At 36.9% G+C, this 23,866-nt stretch overlaps 1 protein-coding gene across 8 annotated transcripts in view; it reads left to right on the forward strand.

Annotated features, from left to right (window-relative positions):
• Positions 1 to 23,866, forward strand: part of RAP1GDS1 (Rap1 GTPase-GDP dissociation stimulator 1) — a 306,019-nt gene that overhangs the window by 114,780 nt on the left and 167,373 nt on the right. For 4 of the 8 annotated variants that reach the window (XM_036852823.1, XM_036852825.1, XM_036852829.1 and 1 more), the window contains exon 1: positions 15,882 to 15,997. The exons of 1 other annotated variant lie outside the window; for it this stretch is intronic. In XM_036852823.1, the coding sequence (XP_036708718.1) occupies positions 15,955 to 15,997 (43 nt within the window). In that variant the 5' untranslated portion in view covers positions 15,882 to 15,954. Of the gene's footprint in view, positions 1 to 633; positions 833 to 15,881; positions 15,998 to 23,866 lie in introns of those variants that run through there. 3 more of the 8 variants (XM_036852828.1, XM_036852831.1, XM_036852827.1) reach the window with 1 other exon arrangement.

Raw genomic sequence — 23,866 nt, forward strand, 5'->3', positions numbered from 1 at the left:
TAAACTGGTCTTAACTGTCCCGCTAATACTGAGCGCCTTCTCAGCGGCCGCCCAACGAGCCCACAGGCTGCTCTGAAAACGGGCGTCCCCAGGTATCTTATCTCCAGAGGGGCTGGCCTCATCGCCAGTAGGTCTATTCCAGGTTCGTTTCAGGACGTCCGCTTTGCTTTCCGACCACCCTCCCAGGTCTGAGGAGGCCCAGCGTTTCCTCCTTCGGGAAATTCCCGCCTGTGCACCCGGGCTGCCCCGTAATAAACACCGGCCCGTTTTCTGGGTGTGGGTTGGTGGGGTCGGGGTAGCGAGCCGGAGGGTAATAGTTTGGGCTCAGCGTCCCCGCGCCCTGCCTTCTTGAGGCTCACCCTCCACCCCTCAAGCTGCCGCCATCAAGCTCCTCCGCGGCGGCGGTAGCCGGCCCGCAAATACACACCCACCAGCACTTTCAGATTCTCTTGCCCCGGGGGGGAAAAAAAAAAGGGAAGTACTGAGCATGCTCGGTGGGGAGGGCGGGGCGCTCCCAGACCGCGCGTCGAGGCGGACGCCGCTCCAGCAGGCTCGGCGCCTCCGCCTCCCGCCCGCGGAGCCGCGCCCGCCGCAGGCTGCGCCCGCCCCGCCCTACCCCGCCCCGCCCCTCGCCGTTCGTCCCCGCCGCGGCCGCGCCGCCTGCAGCAGCTGCAGCGGCAGCAGTAGCTGCTCCTCCCCGGCGGCCACCCCCCGCGGGTCCCTCCCTGGCTGCAGGAGAGGCGGAGGTAGAGGGAGGACACAGCGCCGCGCCGCCCGCACCGGAGACCTTCGCCTCGCCCTGCCGGCTCCTCACCCTCTGGGAGGACCATGGGTAAGTCATCCTTCCTCCCCCGTCATCGCCTGACATATTTCTCTTTCTCGGCGTGTTGCAGGGTGGGAAGCATTTCTCGCGCAAAGTTGCCAGATTTCTCGAATCCACTGGTGTGAGGCAGTGGCTCTTCCTCCGGGGAGAGTCGGCGCACGCGGAACGCACGCCGAGTCCGCGGGCTGGGAGGGTCCCGAGTGCGGGGTGGGGTCGGGCCGCGGGGCCGGACCGCCCGCCCGCCCGGCTCTCGGGCACCTCGCTGCCTCGCCTCCCCTCCTCCATTCTTCCTGCCCGAGCCGGTGCTCGGGCACCACAGAGCCTGCCTCGCGGGCTCGCATCCGCTGCCCCATCCCGGTTTCTTCGGAGGCCGCCCGCTTCCTTTCTCCCGCGGCTGCTGGGCTGGAGGGTCGGGGCGGACCGCGGGAAAGACCACTTAACGTAACTTCTCTGCCAGGGCGACCTTTCCCCATCTTGGGGACTGCCCATCCCAAGGCGAGGAGGTGTGAGCAAGTAGTTTGTGCGGGAGATTTTACAACCTGCACGGAAATTATTTTCGGTGGGGGGAGAGCAGACAGTCTCATAGGTTGAAAGGATGACTTGTCAGAGGCCACGAGGAACGTGAGGAAGGATGGATAGAGCCCGCTATCTGTTGAATTAGTGTTGGGTGACTACAGTGTGCAATATTCCTGTGCTCAACCCATTTTCTTGGTTCCTTCGCCTGCCTACTGTAGCAGGGAAACTGCAACCTGCCTGTAACATGTTACCGAACTTAATGTTATTCTTTCCCAGCTTCCCTTGTCGAAATCTCCATAATCCGATTTTAGTTCTTTCGCGTTAATATCAAGAGTTTTGGATGAGATATTTAAAAGCAAATATGTTTTATAAAACTGCATGTAATTTAAACCTAAAAATTTTTTTCATAATATGTTGCTTAATTGTTAAGTTCAGTAATTGCAGAAACGTCTCATGGATGCTGTAATGTAATTAAAAGACGAAAGTTTTAAAAAAATAGTAGCAATTTGGAATGCCATACTTCTGCAAGTTCCCCAGTTTGCTTCCATTCCTGTCTATCATAGTTTCCTCTTTTTAAAATTTGCTACATTGGCATCTGTCAACTCGGACTTTTCCCACCCCTTCCCTGCAAGTTATTTTAAGCTTGAGATGAGTGTGGTCCTTTCATCTGTCAATACATTGCCCAACACGTACAGAGTTAGGTCATGGCAACTCTGAATCTTCAAAGAAGTATCTGGTGTCGATGGAGCCTACTCGAAAAGCAAATGCTCCAAGCTCTGATTCAGACCTTTGGCCGTATATGAGGAAGAGATCATTGTTACAAGAGGAGGTGGTGTGAATGAAAAATGAATCTAGGTCCCAGAATTTTATTTTCAGTTGTTCAGTTTTTTCCTTTTTAATGTACTATTGGTATGCTGACAGATTTCTGTAAAAATTGGGCGGCCCATTTATATGTATCTAGTCTTTCTCTGGGAGTAGAATTTTAAATAAATATTAGTTCGGATTATTGGACACATTGTGTCTTTCCCTTGAACATAACAAAAATTTTCTTCTTAATTATAGGCACAAGTTTGGCCTATAAGATATATTTCCCCATGTTTCAAGGTGAGCTAAAAAAAAGTCTGTTTAACTAAAATTTTAACTTACATGTTAAATCTGTACCTTTTCAGTAGAAAAAATTCCTTTCTGTTGCAATACCAGTGAAAAAATACTTAAATAATTTACTTAAAAATAATTAATCTTGAAAATCTTGAATTCTTTACTTGATTTCAAAGAAAGTCCAAATAGAAATCCATCTCTCATTTGCAGCTTGTCAGGTATACTTTGATGAAGCACTCTCTCTCCTTTTACCATTCTGTTTGTACCTTGCTGGAAGCTTTCTAGCCCTTACGTAATCTGCTTTATAATGGAGTTGTTAAGGTGTGTGTGTTGTGCATTTAATCATGTGTTCCAGAAGATGAAATTTGTGTCTTATGAATTTTTGGGTCCTCTACAGTGCTTACCACATAGTTTGTATTCAGTAAATCTTTGGTGAATTAATTGTTGAACTGGAAACCTGTCTTATTATTTTCAACTTGTGAACCTGAAAGTATGGGCTCTGAACAAACATTCGGGTTGGTAGGTATTATGGAGGTGATGGAGATGTGAAGGAAGTGGGAACAGAGAAGTATAATTACAGTATGACTGCTCTTCTCTCTCTCAAAAAAAATAAGTTGGGTTGTCTGAGAGGTACGGGTTCTGGAGCAGCCACCACTGCTGTTTTCAGTGGTTTAGTTTGTGATCAGTAGGCACATGCAATAATGTAAAATTGAAACCTTGGGAAGCAATGTTATATTCGAAGCCAAGGAAGTTATTATAACAATTCATATATACGTAAGGGGTGTACTGATTAATGGTGGGGGAGAAATCACTTTTTAATGTCTTTTCAAGAAATAAGTAAGGTGATTTTTTAAAAAGATATTCTCGTGGCAGTGATTTTTCTCCATAAGAGAGTGAAGGAAACTTCCTTTGTAGTCTTATGGACCATGGCTATTATTTTATGTATATATTTTATTATAAATTCAGCGTAATTTGTTGAATATCAACCACATGTAATGTACTGTGGGAGGATAAAAATTAATAAAACATTTTTCAGGTTTCTTATAATCTTAACAGGAATAATGTTCTACATACACAGGTAACGAAATAAAGTATGAGTGATACAAAAGACCTTAACGTATTTTATAGTTTCAGAGGATGGAGAGGAGTTTTCAGAAAAATGATGTTATTTGATCTAATGGTTGGTTAAGCTTCTGAAAGGTAGAAATGAACGGAGACTTAATCAGGATGGGAGTAGAGGGAGAGGAATGACATAAAGGAAGATACAGAGATAGGAACATTCAAACAGTTTCAGGATATGATTAAATAACCATGTTTGGCTGGAGCAAAAGGTAAGGAAATAGTGGGTGACAGAGATGAAAAAGTTGTAATAGGTAAAGAACAGATAATGGAGGACCTTGAATGTCAAGCCGAAGAAGTTTTTAGACTTGACTTGTCTATTGAGGGACTGTTAAACATTTTTATTTAGGTAAGTGATGGAGCACATCTGTGGTTTAGGAAAATTAATCTGTCAGTTGAGTGCAGGATGGATTGGATGAGAAACTGGACAATAATTCAGAAGGTGGTGGTTGCAGTTTGGGTGAAAATATATACTGTCCCGAACCAGCCTGTGGCAATGGGAATAGAAAATTGCAATAAAGAATATGGAATTAAGAAAGGAGTCATACATTGTTGCCTGGGCAATAATGAGAATGTGGAATCTTTTAAATATCTATTTAATCCACTGGAAGAGGAAACGTGAATGAATAGTCAGTTTTGGACCTGATGTGTTGGACTGTTTAGTTTGCCTTTGAGCTTCTCTGCTTCTTGATGACAGGGACTCTCATATTAGGTTTTGAATACATTTCCTAACAGTAGTGTCTTGCATGTAGGAGCTATGCAGTAAACATCAGTTGACCAACCAAAACTCGGTAAAAAATATTTAACAGTTATTTTAACTCTCAAGAGAGGATTTGAGCTAGAGATCTGGATGTTATCCACAATTTTCCTGAGATAATATTTGAAGTTAGGTAGGAGGATGAGAGTCAACAAAGAAAAAGAAGAAAATTTGTCCAAGGTAAGAATCTTGAAGAATGCCCCATTGTTAAGGAAAAAGAATGAAACGATTTGACACCAAAAAAGACAGTAGTAGGTAGGAGTGAAAGACTAGAATAGGCATATGGTTGATTTCAAGAGTGAATGGTCAATAATGGCTTGTTGTTTCAGAACAGTAAGAGTAATAGGACTGAGAAAAGGCTCCAAGCTGATGTAGTTTGGTTAGGATATTACCTAGGGTATTTTCTAAAAAGCAGCTTTACGAGGTATGATAGCTATGGAGGTCAGTTGTAAAGGCTAAGTGGCTAATGAGTAAGTGGAGACAGAGTTCACTATGTATAGCAGTACAATATTCCTTGCCCCATTTAAAGATCTGTACGTAAGCATAGTTTTCTTTAAACATTTTTTAAATGTCTCACTTTATGTGGAATGACACGTGCTATTTTTTTGCCTAACAATTTGTAATCTCACCATAGCGCCTCACATTTCTTTGACATTCCATTTTTTATGTCTTTGTGACTCAGTATAGTATACTTTCTGTTTTTGCAGTATCTGTCATGTAGAGTGAGTTTAGAAATGGTTTTATAATTTTCCATGACAGTTTGCATAAAGGATACTCTACTAATGAATGGTTTTATCACTTTTTATTTATTATTCATCTTTATGAATTTGGGATTTCTCTAGTTATATGTTCACCTCTAATTACACTCTTAATTCATGGAGTTTTCTTTTTCTCTGTAAGTATGTATAAGCCTTACGCATAAGTCTTTTTTTTGTTTTTTTGTTTTTTTGTTTTGGCTTGCATTTCTAAGTCCTGGAATAGTTTCGTAGATAAATAGTTAAAATTGGTACTTTTACTTATTCTTTAAAAGTCAAGGTAGAGCAATAAAATATTTTTGTAAGCTGGTAATCACTAAAATTTATTGTTTTAAAAGAGCATAGATTATATATTGACTAGTTCAATAATTTTTCTTATTGGCTTTATATCTATTTTGTATATGCCCACTTTTTTTTTTTCATACGGGAGAGAGCTAGATTCACTATCCTTGGCAGAGTCATATTTTCTGAAGTCTCTAGTACTACTATTTGGGAAGTTATAATAGCCTTAATTCATTTTGAGAACCATAGAGTTTTAATTTTCACAGTGGAATGTTGGAGCTTCTAGGTGCCTTTAGGGAAATAGTGTGATTGCTCTCTCCAGAGATTCCAGATCAGCTGAACTGAACTTGGTGATTCTGGAGTTATCAGAGGCACCAGCAACAGCCATAAAGAATTATGTAAATTTTTAATATCCCCTCATGAACATCAGTAGGGATGGAGAAGGAAGATCATCTCCTTTGGGAAGTCCATGTTAATTTTAGATAATGAGATGTTCAGATAACTGATAAGGAAAAAATTTAATTTAAAATGCTTTCCTAGACATATAACTTGACAAACAGCTCTTTCTTATGGAGAGAAGAGCCAAAAAAAATTAAGGTATCAGAATAGGTTATAAAGTCTATTTTGGTTCTAAAATTCTGTAATTCTTTGAAACTAAACTTTGAAATATACTCAATATCATTGATGTCTTAAGTGTGTTATAATCATCCCTATATAACTTGTTTTTCTTTATTGTTCGAAGGGCAATGTCTCCTTGAGGTAGAAACTTCTGAGTATGAACCAATTTGTTAGACTTGTCTAAATAGATGGCCTAAAATACCATTACCCATGCTGGCTAAGATATGGATGCTGAATTCAAATTGCAGAGTAATGTAATTCTCTCAGTACATCTATTTATACAACTTTTGTTGGTAGAAGCAGTCCAGGAGTTAAAACTAAGAATTAGGATAGCGATAAATGGGAGTAGTTAAATTGAGCTGCTAGCCATAATTGGCTATACTTATAAACTCTAAAGTCCTTCTGACTTTTTGTTCACAAAATTAACTTTTTCCGTATGGTTTCTGTATCTGACCCCTTCTCTAAAGGCTGTTTTGCTCAATTTTGTCCATGTTTATGGCTTCAACTACTGTCTATATGCTACTGATGCCTAAAAATATATATCTGAGCTCTATCTTTTTATCTAGTAGATGGTTAGACATCCCTACGTGCATAGTCAGTTCAAACTCATTGAGTTCAAAACTGAATTCATTGTGTAATTTTTAATAATGATAACCAGAGGTATGTTGATTAATGTTTTGCCAGAAGCCTTTCTCCAAAAAAGCTCTGATTTGTGGTGGTTGATTTCCTGTGAATGCATAGTCGGGAAGAAATGAGATGCAGCACACCATTATATAATATATCCACCATACAGACATAATAGCCTCATGAGCACACATAATAATAAAATGTAGTAAAGTAATTAAGTAGTGATGAGTTTTGACTATTAATAACTTTGTTTTAATATAACTTATTTAATTTTAAGTTTATAAAATTTAATTTTTGATAATGGCTATTTTAATAACTGCTTCACAAAATTCCTAAAAATTTAATTATCTCATGGGCTGGTGCAAGGAGGCCCCACTACACCTTCGAAGTAGTAATTATCATTTATTACCATTTATTAAGAATTATTGATGTCAGTAATCATGTTAAACTTTACATTTTTTAATTTTTTTTAAATAGTTTTAATCTCTTCAACAGTTCTGTGAAGTGGGGGACACTATCCCAATTTTATTTACTCAAAGAAATAATTTATCCAAGGGGACAGAGCTAAGTCTCTAAAATCCTGTTTGAGAGCATTGATTCTCACACTTTAGCTTGCATAAGAATCACCTATAAGCTTGTTAAAAAAAAAATTACTGGGCTCACCCTCAGAAATTCTGATTCAGTAGGTGTGAGATGGGCCAAGAATTTGCCTTGTCAAGACATTTCCCAGACGATGCTGCACTTTGAATAGCATCACCATAAAGCAGAGGTCTGCAAACTTTTTACATAAAGGGCCAGATGGTAAGTATTTTAGGCTTTGTAGGCCGAGAGGCAAAATCAAGGATATTACATAGATAAGAGTGAACCTATATATGAGAAAAAGCAAATATCCACAAAATTTTTATTGACTAAATTCAAAATATAACATGAATTGAACATGATTTATTGTAAAATACAGGTCTCCAAATGAAAAGATTGTAATTCCTTTTTTGAGATAGCAGTTTCATTTAATTGGGATTTCCAGTTACCCTATCATCAAAATTGATTGCAGTTGTTCATTTGTTAATGCAGATCTGTAAGGGCATTTAATTGATTTTGTCTTTGAAACATGTTTTCGCACAGACAGGTACTACCAAATGCTGCTGTCAATCATGGGCATATGATCTTAATAATCCCATTAATTGTATGGAAGGTATAGAATTCTTTTAGATTTTCTTGATAGTTTCCATTTAGTATGCTGTTTACATTGCAGATTAACCAATTGAAAGTCCTCAATTGCATAGTTAAATGGATTTTGATATAAGGAAGTTTCTTTTGCACTTGCAGTGAGGTCTGAAAAACACTGCTGGAACTGTAGTTTGAGCTTGCATAATATATCTGTTGCACATTTGTATATGCACAGAGATCTTCTTGTTTTTAGCTTTTGACAGCACAAGAAATGTATAAAGCAGATTGATGGTTACTTGTGATTTGAAAATGTTGTCAAAATGACTTAACACAGTATGTTTCACATATAAGCACTGTTTTGCCTTGACTTTCAGGTCAGATTCAAGGAGACATTATCAAATCTGCAGCAAAATATAATTTCCAAAGGTATTCATTGTTTGATAATAATGGTTGAAGGCACTTCTTTTTGTTCAGAAATTTCAGTCTCACCATTGAGCTAAAAAAAAAAAAAAATCACTGTAAAACCGTACAACTGCTAAGCCCTTAAGCTGTTGTGTGGTAAGGCAAGTTAGGATATGCAGCTTCTATTTCTTATCAAAGTACAAACAACCGACAGTGGTTAAATCTGTGAGTGTGAATGAAGTTGATACTATTGGTTCAATCATACATGTTAGTTTAAAATATTTTTCCCATAAAATACCTGCTGATTAATAACATAATGAAGAAACATAGACTTTAAACACCTTATTTTCACAGACTTTGTAAATTTATTCAACTAAGCCTTTTTCTGTTCCTCACATGTTTTTTACCACCATCAGATGTAACACATCTTAATAGATTCCACTTCAGGTTGTACTGAATTAATGTTTTCTCAACTTTAAAAATATTTTTGCCTCTTCTATGCAGTCTTTATAGAGGCTCTTCTTCAGTCACTTCACGTTCAGCCTTGACTTCTCGAAAATAAGAACACTATGCAGTATCGCAAATATCTATCTGTTAATTTATCAAGAACCAAGGAAAACCTTTTTAAAATTATTTGCCTTGTCTTTTAATTGAATATTGATATAGCTCCCAGTGCCCTTACCTCTTCAGGTAGCTATTCTCACTGAAAGGCTTTTCTTAAACAAGTTTTTTCCTCCTCTGGAAACTGCTATAGTCAAAATACAGTTTAATTAACTCACCATGAGTAAACAGCTTTCCTTGCTTGACTAATAAGTGAGGCCCTTAGAAACTTAGTTTGTTTGCAACTTCATTTTCACTTTTTCTTTTTGTGAAGAAATTCTGCTGTGATGAGGTACTTTGTTTCATTTATTTTTTAAAATTTTTATTGGAGTATAGTTGCTTTACAATGTTGTGTTAGTGTATACTGTACAGCAAAGTGAATCAGCTATACGTATACATATATCCCCTCTTTTTTGGATTTCCTTCCCATTTAGGTCACCACAGAGCTTTGAGTAGAGTTCCCTGTGCTATACAGTAGGTTCTCATTATCTATTTGATACATAGTATCAGTAGTGTATATATGTCAATCCCAACCTCCCAGAGGTACTTTGTTTTGTATTTTCTAATTCCTCTGACGATTACTTTCCTATGAATTGTGAATATGATGAATACTTAGTCTGGTAATATAGATATATGTTGAATTTTTCTAGCGTAGCTATAGTGTCATTGTGTGATACAGTGGTTTGCCATTTCATTCAGTAACAAAATAATCCATATGCCACTTTAAACATTAAAAGCATGATATTTGAAGTATACTTTTCTCTTTTCGTTTTGATGTGATGGTCAAAGTGAAATGTTGTGGTATGGCAATACACATGGTACTTGAAACACTGAACAATCATAGCTGTGTCACTGCAATTTGTAGTACATCAAGCAACAGTGTAAAGTGATGAGAGTACCACATATGGTTGCTGTCTCAACGACTCACCTCTGTCATAGTGAAGTGAACACAGGTGTAGACAATAAATAAAGGAATGAATTATGTCCCAATAAAACTCTATTTGTGGACACTGAAATTTGAATTTCATATGATTTACACATTATGAAATATATTCTTCTTTTGACTTTTTTCAACCATTTACAAATGTGAAGCCATTTGACTTGTGGGTTGTATAAAAACAGGCGGTGGGCTGTAGTTGGCCAACTCCTGCTGTAGAGTAATGCTATACTACCTCACCTTTTCCCAAGACTTTTTCTTCCTTATGCATTCCGTAACTCCCTGGGTGATATCACCATTTATCCAGTCAACCATTCCTAAAATCTAGAATCATTCTACTTCCAACACCCTTTGGGTTCCCTAAATTCTAATAGTTCTACCTGCTTGAATCAATCCTCTCCTCCTTTCTCCACTGTAAACATGTCAGTTCACCTCTTGAAACCACTTTACTAGTCTAACAGATGTTCTTTCAGCATTCCCCCTCTTAAGTTCTTGCATGCTTCTAGAGTACTCTTTCTAAAATGTGAATCTAATCATTTCACTCCTTAGATATTTTTTTCAATAGGTTTCCAACATGTATTACAGGGTTTCCAAACTCAAATGAAACTATATGATTAAAGAGGGTTAAATGGTGATCTTTTCACACATATGCACTCTTTTTCTTTTGCATATTAAATCTAAAGGAATACTTTATTTCCATAAAAATGTATGCTTTCTTTCGTTTTTCTTGACAAAATGTCTTTCTTTTTGTCTTTCATTTTCTCACCTTTGATAAAAGACAAAGTTTAGAAAAATGTTTCTCTACCATAATAAAAAAACAGCAATGAAAGCATGATGAATTGTAACTAATGCTGGGTCTCACCGAAGGGCTACAACGGGAAATGGTGGGACTATGGCCAACTAAGAGAGTATGTGCCCAGCCTAAAAGAGGAATGCCCTACTCAGCTCCAGCCGGTTTTGCCATGTACAGATGAGGGCCCAAGGAAGCCAGATTTTCGGACTTTTCAAAAGAAACCAGAGATTACATTTTTATCTGAATACTTCAGATTGTTGGTTTTCGGAATTGTAAGACCCAGGGCCTCAAACAATGACATCTATCTGGCTCTGTCTCTTTCTGTCCAGATTATGGAGCTGAGGCTCAGTGAGATTAAGAGACATGCCCAATTTCACACATTTAGTTAGGGTCAGTGTCAGATCTAGAATCTTTATTTTCTAACTCCTTAACTAGTGTTCTGTTCATTATACTAGGCCAGCTCCAATCTGTTAATGAAAAAAAAGTGCACACACACACATAGGTGCACACACACACACACACACACACACACATATACAAACAAGCTAATAACAAGGATTCATTCAGGTAAATAGGATAGTGGGAAACTCTACCCATTTCTATTGCTAGAGTCCAGGCCCTTACCTCAGCTACTACTGAGACCATTTCTTAGTTGGCCTCTCGATACTAGACTGTGCTCTCCAGTCTTTTCTATGTGCTATGACCATCTTTTTTTAAGACACCACATTGATCATGTCACTTCCCTACTCAAGATCTAATATTGCTTCAACTGTCGATCACATCAAATCTAAACTCTGCTTAGCTTTCAAGGTCCATAGAAGTCTGCTACCTCTCTTGTATTTCTCACTGCTCTCTGAAATACATCTTCTTTTATCCTAAATATTCTTCGTCAGTGATACCACCAAGACACCACTGTTCATGTTACCCCTTCTTCTAGAATAACTTTTCATATTCATTCTCCTTAGTCTAGCTCATGAAAACTACTTCTGACCTCTCATACTGACCTCTTATTGTTCTCTGGACACCTCTCACTTCTTGGACTTCTATAACACATTCAATAATTCAATAATTTTAGTTGCTCAGTGTTTCATATTTCTTATTGGCATTCAGTAAATACTTGTTTGTTCAGTTATAGAGTCACTACAGATTCAGGTCAGTCTTCTGCTTCTAATTTAACAGCATTACCCGATAGTGATGATAGACATGTCTGTAACAGAGCTTGCAAACCAGCAGTCCATGGGCCACATATAATCTGCAGAAGGATTTTTTTAACGAAGTTTTAGAAATTGGAATTAGTTGTCAACATTTAAATAATCAGGAAATTTCTGATAAAAATCTGCTTCACCAACTTTTCTTGAAAAATTAAACATTTAGGATCTCTGAACCTGTATTTCTATTGGTGACAATCAATAATAGTTGTCCTTTAGGCAGGGTATAAGGTCTCCAGTTCATTACTTCTTATTATTATCTTTTTTTTTTAAAGACACTTCTTTTACCACTTTATTTTTATTGTTTTGTTTGTTTGTTTGTTTTGGCCTCACCTCCCGGCATGTTGGATCTTAGTTCCCCTACCAGGGATCAAACCCGTGCTCCCTGCATTGCAAGCTCGGATTCTTAACCACTGGACCACCAGGGAAGTCCCTCTTACTATTATCTTAAATCCTACAAATCTCACTCGGTACTCTCTCACTCTGAAAGTATTTAAATTTGCAATGTCTGAAATTTCTGTTACAGCTTTTGAACTACTAAAGAGTTAATTGTATTCAAACTTGTGATAAAATTTTGAACTTATATTACTTTTGAAAATTAATACATTTATTTTAAAATTAAGAAATTGTGAAAATTAAATTATACAACTAGTCAAGAGCAAAGTTAACTATCTATGATATATATGGTCATCAGTGATGATTAAACTGAATTTTCAATTGACCAAATGATACAAGAAATCAAAGAGATAGAGGATGGAATCTCTGCTTTTCCGTAAATTAATTAATTGTTTAGTATAGCCTTTTGGCAAGTTAGTTAAGGTCTTTAAATCCCCATTTCATATATATCCTTAAAATATTACATCATTATTGAATAGGAACTAAATAATAAATTTCAATTAAAAATGGAAGGGGGATGCCCATTTCATACTAATATAAATTATCATATGGAAAACTTCAAGCTCAGTTACCTAATAAAGACCAACTAGCCCCCAAACCAAGATCTGTTGTATTTTTCCTTTCTTTTTTGACTCTCAAGCATAAAATACATTTTCTAGGGCAAATGATGGCATGGCATTTATAAAAGCAATCAAAGTGCAATAAGACTGCTAAACTGTTTCTAGAGAATATTATTTTCTTATGTATTAGAAAGTATTTTCTAACATATAAGAATTATATAAACTTAAAATAATTATATAAAAAGAATTACATAAAATCATAATTCAAAATTTTTTAAATTTTAAATTATTTTTTAAAACTATATAAAAATAGTTGTATAAAATAATTTCAGATAACTAGTAAGTTCCCTGAACTTATGGGTGGAGTTTTGTTTTTTATAGTCAGGAAAAAAAATATAAGCAGCGATCATCGTACTTTAACAAAAAATTGTTTTCAAAACTGTGAGAAGCTCACATCATCTAAGATTCTTTTTAACTACAAATTTGTCAGGTTGTAAAAAATATTTCTGTTAGCTCTTCTGAAAAATATTCCCCTTCTAAGATTCCTCAAGTAACTTCATTATGAAAGATGAAACTGATCATTATAAGAACGTAAAACTTACATTGATGTATTTATGCTTCACAGAAATATAAATGTTGGTTTATCTTTAAAATTATAAGATATAGCTGGCCTCAGAAATAAAATCAGTTAGAACAAAGACAAAATTTATATGAGCTGATTAACTTAATTTCCTTTTAGTTGCAAGAGCACATTTTTGGGGAGGGTGGTGGTAAGCTCCCAGAAAAAATAACTGTCAACTGTGTCACATTTCTGGCTTTTATATAGTTTGTATAAAGCACCATAGTCAGATCAGAAACACAAGATTACCACATTAGGCATTACAGAAAGTCACAAAATAAGTAGTGCAAGTAGTCACATTTTTTTGCTTTTGAAAAGCTTAACCTCTAACTGGTAGATAAAGAATAATATAAAAGAGTGAGTAATAGAAACAGATACGGCCATAATTTGGATTCTTTTTTTTTTAATTGATTAATTAATTTTTTTTTCTCCCTTAAAATTTTATTTATTTATTTATTTGTTTATCTATGGCTGTGCTAGGCCTTCGTTTCTGTGCGAGGACTTTCTCCAGTTGCGTCAAGTGGGGGCCACTCTTCATCACGGTGCGCGGGCCTCTCACTATCACGGCCTCTCTTGTTGTGGAGCACAGGCTCCAGACGCGCAGGCTCAATAATTGTGGCTCACGGGCCCAGTTGCTCTGCGGCATGTGGAATCTTCCCACACCAGGGCTCGAACCCGTGTCCCCTGCATCGGCAGGCAGATTCTCAACCACTGCACCACCAGGGAAGCCCAATTAATTATTTTTTAATTTTATTATTTGAGTCAGGTCTTCGTTGCAGCATGCAGGATCTTTCGTTGCAGCGCATGGGCTCTTTGTTGTGGTGCGCAGGCTTGTCTAGTTGCAGCGCGTGGGCTTTTCTCTAGTTGTGGTGCACAGGTTCCAGAGCACGTGGGCTCAGTAGTTGTGGCACGCGGACTGAGTTGCCCCGCGGTATGTGGAATCTTAGTTCCCCAACCAGGGATCGAACACACGTCCCCAGCACTGGGGTTTGGATTCTTAACCACTGGATCAGCAGAGAAGTCCCCATAATTTGGATTCTAGAAAAAGAGAAAACACCTCCCCCACTAAGAATTTAAATGAGAGGATAGATCAAATTTACCTTTTCAGCACCTAGTACAGATTCTTTGGAATATACAAGTGCTCATTACTTACAGTGATCTGGAAAATTTTTCCTAAAATTTATTTACTTATTCAATTAAACACTTACTTGTACTAAACAGCATGGTACTACCCTTGACATGCTATGGCAGAGACTGCTTCCTGATACATTTCGTTGTGATTTTCTTTCTTGTTTTTTGTTTTGTTTTGTGACATATTAAGATACATGGACAGTCGTTAGCTAGTACAACTGTCTAACATGGTTGGGTTATAAATTCATTATTGAAGAGCTTTCATCTATACAAAGAAAGATACAGGTAGTCCTGCATTGTACAGCTCTGGTATGCATGAGATCTGCATGAGGTTCACTTAATTGCAGTACGGTGCAGATTGCTTGGTTAGTGAGAAGTGCTTGGACTTTGAAGACACACATGTCTGGATTTATCCCAACTTTGACACTTAACTTTCTGGGCAAGTTATTCAGCTGCCGAATTCAACTTTCTCAGCTGTTAAAATACAGGTAATAATAACACCTATTTCACAAGGTAGTTGTAAATATTATGTAAAATAACAATCATATAAATTTTTTTTTAATGAAAGCTTTATTTATTTATTTATTTATTTATTTATTTATTTTTGGCTGTGTTGGGTCTTCGTTTCTATGTGAGGGCTTTCTCTAGTTGCAGCAAGCGGGGGCCACTGTTCATCGCAGTGCACGGGCCTCTCACTATCACGGCCTCTCTTGTTGGGAGCACAGGCTCCAGACACGCAGGCTCAGTATTTGTGGCTCACGGGCCTAGTTGCTCCACGGCATGTGGGATCTTCCTGGACCAGGGCTCGAACCCATGTCCCCTGCATTGGCAGGCAGATTCTCAACCACTGCGCCACCAGGGAAGCCCCAATCATATAAATTTTAATTTCTACTTCCAAAGCTGAAAATACAGTCATTTTTGGGAAACTTTATCTTATATTCAGAGTTAAAACCAGTCAAAGGGTGTAATGCTCTTTGTTGTATTATTTTAACCAAATTATGTAGTGAATATTAAGTTACTGTAGCAGATCATATTTTCCGAAGGTGGCCACAACAATATCTCTTGGCCCCAGGTATTCTTCTAAATCTTGCCACTCTCCATTGAGAGTTGGGGAGTTCTCTTCCTGTTGAATCTGAGCATGCTTGTGACTCACTTGTAACCAATAGAAGACAGCAGAAGTGATGCTGTGATTTCCTAGTCTCAGTAGTAAAAGGCATTTTTGCTTCTACCTTGTTTGTGGAGACACTGGCCTGCTTGGAGCCCTGAGAAGTCTGAGACCCTGCAGATGCCATGCTGTAAGGAAGCCAGGTCACGTAAGGAGGCCTCAGGTGTCAGATCTCAGGTCAGCAATCCTAACATTCAGGTCCTTCCAGGCCAATCACCAGACATGTGTGTGAATGAACTATCAGATGATTCAGATGATACCAGCCTCAGCCTTTGAGTCACTCCCAGAGACGTTCCTGGCCTTTGAGACAACACTGAGGCCCCAGACCTTGTGGAGAAAGCACAAGCCATTCTCAGTGTGTCCTTTGTGAATTCCTGGTTCATGGAATCTGTGAGCACAATAAATTGGCCTTTGTTTTATGCCAGTAAGTTTGGGGTGGTTTGTTATGTAACAATAATAATTGGAACAGTTATAAAATGTGAAAGATACATTGTTTCAGTAAGAAACAGATTGCTGTTAAAACTCATTAAAGTGGGAACTACCTGCTGAATAAATGTTTACTGATTTTTTTCTTTCATTTCAAATGAAGATAGCCTAACAGAGAATTTTTTCTACTAAGTAGCATTTCCTTATGGTTTATTTAATTGTTCTTTATGTGACATTAATTCCCTTGAAAAAATGTTTGTTGACTGTCTTGGCTACCAGAAAAGAGATATGCATGTTTAAACAGTATTATAGGTTTCACTATAACTTTTTCGTAAATGTTACCTGTTTGGCTAATGAAAAATGTCAATCAGTACTCTTAAGTTAATAAGGATAGTTACCACTAAAAATTACATATTTTTTTCAAAACCTAATAGCCTAATAAAATCTCATAGGAACAAAGGAATATCTGTACTCCTCTCTCCAAATGAAAATTTAATTATTATCCCTGATATTAATTTTAATGTTAATCTTATATTCGTATATTTGTTAAGCTCATATATATTTGACAAAATTATTTTGAATCTGTTTCTTTCCTGTCACTTTTGGAAGACAGTGGGTTTTCTAAGTTTATTACCACTAAATGAAATAATACTTTCTCATATAATTACCAAAGAATTTCAGATACATAGTAGTTATTAGATTTTCTAAAATAATACTGTAATGATTCTAATAATAATGGGTACTTTATTAAGATCATTACCATGAGAAAGGTAGTTAGTACTATGGTAACATTTGGATTGATTATGCTTTAAAGTTTGTGTGTGTGTATATGTGTTTTTAAATATAAATAATTGCATAAATAGAGTGCTTCTGGAAGGATGCACAAGAAAATGTTAACATTGATTGCTTCTGGGAGTAAATTGAGACATGTGAAGGTAATTCCCACCAAAATAAAATTAAAACTAAAAAAAAAAAGTTTTCTATACTGTGCGAACTATGTTGTATTCATCTTTGTATCTTTAGCACTTAGGGCAGTGTTTGATGCTTGGTAGATGCTTAGTTCATATTGTTGGATGACTAGAAGTTTGAGGTTATCTTCTTAACCTTTATTCACCTGATACATAGCATTCATGATCTGATAGACTATGATATTGTTCACTGAAAGAGCTAATATTCTTACTTGTTTGCCACATAGCTCCTCATTTTTCTAAGCCGACTATGTATATATCTGTATCAGTCTAGGTCCAATCAGAAGGCAAACCACATAATGTTACATTTATATGTATGTATAGATATTCTGACAGGAAACACGATGTCTGTAGATCTTAGAACAGGGTTTATTACTCATAGAACATTTTAGTACTGGTTATTGGTGCACATGTAGCAGACGAATTTTAAGAGAGGAATCCTAAAATTACGACACTGAGAGCTTATATTGGGTTGCTGGCACATCTGCCATTCAAGGAACACATGCACACATACCCCTTATCTTTGCTCTTGAATTAAACAAAGCCTCTCTTGGGAGGGGGATGGCATCTCTAGGTTTGTTACCCTAAAAGTAAGCTAAAAGCAAATATCTGGGAAGAAGAGGACAATTTTTTACAATCCTAGAATGTGTCCATTCTAAGGGTGGGAGACTTATCTTTATTATAGGTTATCAACTTCCTTTGCTCAGAATGCCCCAACAGTGCAGGAACACCATGAAATCCAGGGAGAACTGTCTTTCGACACACAGTAATTTAAACAGGGGACATTTGACGTAAAAACTATTAAACAGTAATTGGAGAGTAACTTTAAAGGTAGATAGCAAACTCTATAAAGTGTTTGGTGCAGGAGTGTATCCAAGGAAGGACACACTTCTTTGGGAGGGTGAATTCTCATTAAAAGATATCGTTTCAGGCCTTCTGATGGCATAGAAGTTCACTGGGTTGCCCAGGCCAGAGCTGGTCCATACCCATCAGACCTGCAGGAGACTCCTGGGAGAACAAGGAAGCTGGGGTTGATGGGTGGCACACAGATAGCTGGGCATGCAGAGGAAGTTGAAGCACCACTGCAGGTACTTCTGGAACCTGGAGCTGGAGAAGCCCTCTTCTGCAGGAACCCGGCACACTTCTGTGTACAATTTGGGCTGGAGTGGCTCTGGATAGCCAGCTCCACAGGGCTTCTGGCACACACACTTCCGGGGCTGAGGAGACGGTGTGGGAAGCAGTAACCGGGGCTGGGATGCAGCCTTGAGTTGTGTGGGGCTGTTGTACACAGCGCTGCTGCCTGAGCTGAGAGCTGGAGAAAACGTATGGTGAATGCTATGACTCGCAGACACTTGACAATGGAGAGAATTATGCGGGCTGAGCAGGAAGGAGAGCACCTTCCTCTTCAGTGCTATCCATTGTCATCTACAGACAAAGCTTGTATCATGGCATCTGACAAAGGAAAAATATGTAAAGGGCCCAGATTCATTTTTATAGATCAGGCAATAAGGGTGAATTTGGAGCTGAGAGACAAATAGGTTGATAACTGACTTAAATGTCTCTTCATCCTATTGCTTGAATTTTATTCCTTTTAAATTCATGGTACATCATAGCTTTAAGTACAGATATTATTATCATGCTTTCTGTTTTATATATTTAATTTTTATCTAAATTCTCTTTTGTTTTACCTCGACCCTCACATTTCTTTTCGCTTCCTGTAGCAGTATCCTGGGAAAATATTCCTTTGTGGGTTCATCAGTTACAGTTCAGACATTATCATTTTTATTAGATTTTTAAAATTCTTAATATATTCCTTAATATATGCCTATGTTAAATTCATCTGTCACATTTATGACTACTTGTTTATATCCCCTTTTTCTCTGGTTGACATTTTATTACCCAGAAAAGTTGGTGTTGCCTAAAAGTTTATAAATTTCAGTGTATATTATCTCTTTCTTGTATTTATTCGGTTACGAAGTGAGACTATTTGCTTTGCACCAATCTTAATGAAGTACTTCTTTATATATTTCTCTAGCTCAAGAAAGTTCCGTTTACGTAGGTCTTTTATGTCAATCTTTAATCTAGTTCTCTATTACAAAGCATTATAAAGCAGGGTCTTTACTTCTTTGTCCATCTTTATAATTGATTAGTCACAGTTCTAAGAATACTCTAGTGAAAAATTTGCTCAGGACTGTTTGGAAGTATAAGTAGATAGCCCCCAAACACTTCTGTTTATCTACCTTATATAGCTTTTAAAAATTCCAATATAATTAGGCAGGATTTTCTCTTATTGAAATTATATTATCTGTCTCTTGTCTGGTCTTCCTCACCTTCCCCTGTCAGGCATATCCTAGAGTCCAGGGCAGAGCTTGGAGGCAGGATATCTTTTACTCTTGAATCTAAATGCCAGGAGCTGAAGCATTATAGGCAGACACTTTAGTGTCCTGGAGGAGTAAAAGGTCACAGCTAAGATATTAAGTCCAAGATCAAGGTACTATTCTGAGGGACTAAATAGAGTATGAAAGCCTGAAGATAAATGGGGCCTGAGAAACTGGGAAATGCAGGATAATAAAGTAAACTGATAAAACATTGTTCCAAAGAATCTGGTGATAGAATGCTGATACTGTGAAGACTCAGTTGATCTGCAAGCACATACCAGGTATAGGGAGCTGGAACAGGGTAAATACGTTTCAAGTAGCTGTTTTTATGTTTAGAGAGTTTCTCTTTTGTTACGGACTCAATTAGCTTACCTGTACAGAAATGAAGTTTGAAAGTATATAGTTTCCACTTTCCAGCATTTTCTGGAACTCTTGTGTATAGAGATCATTCCTATAGTTCTTCTACACAGAAGCTGTTTGTAATATGACAGATTACACGGTTTCAACGACATTGTTCTAGTATAATTCTTGGGTGTCTTTAAAATTTTTTGACAAGTGCCATCGTGCTTTGTAGATTTATCTACATTGATTTTCTAAGTTGGCTTACAATATCCTGGGTGTTGACAACTATTTGGTATGGTTGTATTTTAAATCTTTCTGTTAGGGGATTGTTGAGGAGAAGAAATCACCCTGGTATTTTTCTTGGTCAGTTCTAGGTCAAAGAATTAATTAAGCTTGAATCTCAACATAAATCATTCTCTAAAAAAAAAAAAAAAAAGCTGATGTATTAACTTATTAGCAGTTTGTGTCATACTATCTGCTAAAGCTATATTTGACAGCTATAAAACAGTGAGATCATTCTTGAACTCTAAGTGAAAAGGTCTTTTGGCATTGTGTGAAATAAAATTTTACAAACTGTATCTTATCCAAATGCTGTTATCCATTAAGGTTTAATATTGTAGTTGTTAAGGTCATCAGTCATACTCTTGACCCTCTAATCAAACATGACATCTTACTAAGACTGCAGTGTTATTGGTTCAAACTAAAATAGACTTTAACTCCATTTAAGAATGCATGAAAAGTGATTGCTCAAAAAGTTTTTATCCAATTTCTGAAATAATTAGAGAAGAAAACTTAAAGTGAAGCGTAGTCATTGTTTTTAGTGTAACATAAAAATATTTCTTAATCATGGCAATTTATGCCATAATCTGTAATAAGAAATGCAAGTACAAATAACTCAGTAAAGTAGGTGTTCAGGATTTATTAAGTCTCTACTATAGGAGAGCAATGTGAATATCCTAGAAGAATCTCCTGTTGTACAAGAATGTCCCATCAAATAGTAGAAATAGTAGAAATAAACTAAAAGAGTTCTATGAACCTAGGACTATAAAACTAGCAAAATGAAAAGTACAGAAGAAATAGAACTGTACAATAGTATACAAAAATGATTTCTTAGTTAAATAGATTCGTGAACTTGATTATGAAGTTAAATTTTGGAATTCATCTACTTATCATATAGTTCAAATTGTTGACATATAGAAGAGATTGATTAAATTCATCTAAGACCTTATATTTTTATGAACTCTTAAGTTAGTAATCTTGTCGGAAGTAATGTGAGATGTGCAATTATAATCATCTTGTGGAGTGAAAGAAGCATATCCAGTAGATAGATGTGTGGATAACTGGCAAATGGGCACAGAGTTATTATGTCATTGCAACCTGGAGAAGTGTATTGGGAGAGAACCCACATGTATGAAGAGGTATGACTACATGTTAAAGTAATGAATGAATTAAGGTAGAAATTAGGAGTTTAATATTTATGAAATTTATTTTGGAGTTCTTTCATTAAGTAAAACAGTTTCTATGTCTTCATTTGTTTCTCTCTAAATATCACAAATATTTCTAATTCTCCAAGTATTGCCTGAATTGCTGTTGAAAATAAATATTGCACACGTGCACTTTGAACTGTTACATTTTTGCTCGGGTATCTCTTTTCCAAGTCAAGTTTAATGTTCACTAAACATTTAGTATTTAGGTAGATTCCTCTTAGAATGCTTCTGTGGAACTTAATCTTGGAAACGAATTTAAAGAAAATGGCCTATTTACATTAGCTTTATATTCACTTTAAGTTTCAAATTCTTTATTCTGTGACTAGACAATAATTATGAAGATAATAGTAAATGATTAAATTTTAAATCTTCTCCTAAGTTCTCAGGTGTTCCCCCTGCCCCCTGCCGCCCCAGTTGATATTTTGACCCCAGAAATCTATAGTAGCAGCAGTAGTGACTGAATCATGAAGTTTTCTACTTCACCTTTTTTTGCTTGCCAAGAAATAAGTCCCTGTTTTGTTAGGTGTGTATGTGTGTTTATATGAGTATATCTACCCACCTTCAGAGAGTCATGGAGGAGGATGCAACGGTATTAAGAGCAGAAGAGAAGGTTTTCTATGTTGAATTTTAACCTAAAATGATTAATTTACTTGGCCATGAATTAATCGAGTTTAGAACTATTTTCTCGTTTGATCCTGTCTTTCTTGGAAATGGGTATAAACATTAGAAAAGAAGGGATAACACGATCTGTTTTTTACTAATCATATAATTTTATTTTATTTTATTTATTTATTTATTTATTTATTTTTATTTATTATTAGTGATGTTGAGCATCTTTTCATGTGCTTCGTGGCCGTCTGTATGTCTTCTTTGGAGAAATGTCTGTTTAGGTCTTCTGCCCATTTTTGGATTGGGGTGTTTGTTTCTTTAATATTGAGCTGAATGAGCTGTTTATATATTTTGGAGATTAATCCTTTGTCTGTTAATTCATTTGCAAATATTTTCTCCCATTCTGAGGGTTGTCTTTTCGTCTTGTTTATGGTTTCCTTTGCTGTGCAAAAGCTTTGAAGTTTCATTAGGTCCCACTTGTTTATTTTTGTTTTTATTTCCATTACTCTAGGAGGTGGATCAAAAAAGATCTTGCTGTGATTTATGTCAAAGAGTGTTCTTCCTATGTTTTCCTCTAAGAGTTTTATAGTGTCCAGTCTTATATTTAGGTCTCTAATCCATTTTGAGTTTATTTTTGTGTATGGTGTTAGGGAGTATTCTAATTTCATTCTTTTACATGTAGCTGTCCAGTTTTCCCAGCACCACTTATTGAAGAGACTGTCTTTTCTCCATTGTATATCTTTGCCTCCTTTGTCATAGATTAGTTGACCACAGGTGCGTGGGTTAATCTCTGGGCTTTCTATCTTGTTCCATTGATCTATGTTTCTGTTTTTGTGCCAGTACCATATTGTCTTGATTACTGTAGCTTTGTAGTATAGTCTGAAGTCAGGGAGTCTGATTCCTCCAGCTCCATTTTTTTGCCTCAAGACTGCTTTGGCTATTCGGGGTCTTTTGTGTCTCCATACAAATTTTAAGATGATTTGTTCTAGCTCCGTAAAAAATGCCATTGGTAATTTGATAGGGATTGCATTGAATCTGTAGATTGTTTTGGGTAGTGTACTCATTTTCACAATGTTGATTCTTCCAATCCAAGAACATGGTATATCTCTCCATCTGTTGGTATCATCTTTAATTTCTTTCATCAGTGTCTTATAGTTTTCTGCATACAGGTCTTTTGTCTCCCTAGGTAGGTTTATTCCTAGGTATTTTATTCTTTTTGTTGCAATGGTAAATGGGAGTGTTTCCTTAATTTCTCTTTCAGATTTTTCATCATTAGTGTATAGGAATGCAAGAGATTTCTGTGCATTAATTTTGTATCCTGCAACTTTACCATACTCATTAATTAGCTCTAGCAATTTTCTGGTGGCAGTTTTAGGATTCTCTATGTATAGTATCATGTCATCCGCAAACAGTGACAGTTTTACTTCTTCTTTTCCAATTTGTATTCCTTTTATTTCTTTTTCTTCTCTGATTGCCATGGCTAGGACTTCCAGAACTATGTTGAATAATAGTGGTGAGAGTGGACATCCTTGTCTCGTTCCTGATCTTAGAGGAAATGCTTTCAGTTTTTCACCATTGAGAATGATGTTTGCTGTGGGTTTGTCATATATGGCCTTTATTATGTTGAGGTAGGTTCCCTCTATGCCCACTTTCTGGAGAGTTTTTATCATAAATGGGTGTTGAATTTTGTCAAAAGCTTTTTCTGCATCTATTGAGATGATCATATGGTTTTTATTCTTCAATTTGTTAATATGGTGTATCACATTGATTGATTTGCGTATATTGAAGAATCCTTGCATCCCTGGGATAAATCTCACTTGATCGTGGTGTATGATCCTTTTAATGTGTTGTTGGATTCTGTTTGCTACTATTTTGTTGAGGATTTTTGCATCTATATTCATCAGTGATATTGGTCTATAATTTTCTTTTTTTGTAGTGTCTTTGTCTGCTTTTGGTATCAGGGTGATGGTGGCCTCATAGAATGAGTTTGGGAGTGTTCCTTCCTCTGCAATATTTTGGAAGAGTTTGAGAAGGATGGGTGTTAGCTCTTCTCTAAATGTTTGATAGAATTCACCTGTGAAGC

The sequence above is a fragment of the Balaenoptera musculus genome, chromosome 5 (genome assembly GCF_009873245.2).
Source record: "Balaenoptera musculus isolate JJ_BM4_2016_0621 chromosome 5, mBalMus1.pri.v3, whole genome shotgun sequence".
Lineage (NCBI taxonomy): Eukaryota > Metazoa > Chordata > Mammalia > Artiodactyla > Balaenopteridae > Balaenoptera > Balaenoptera musculus.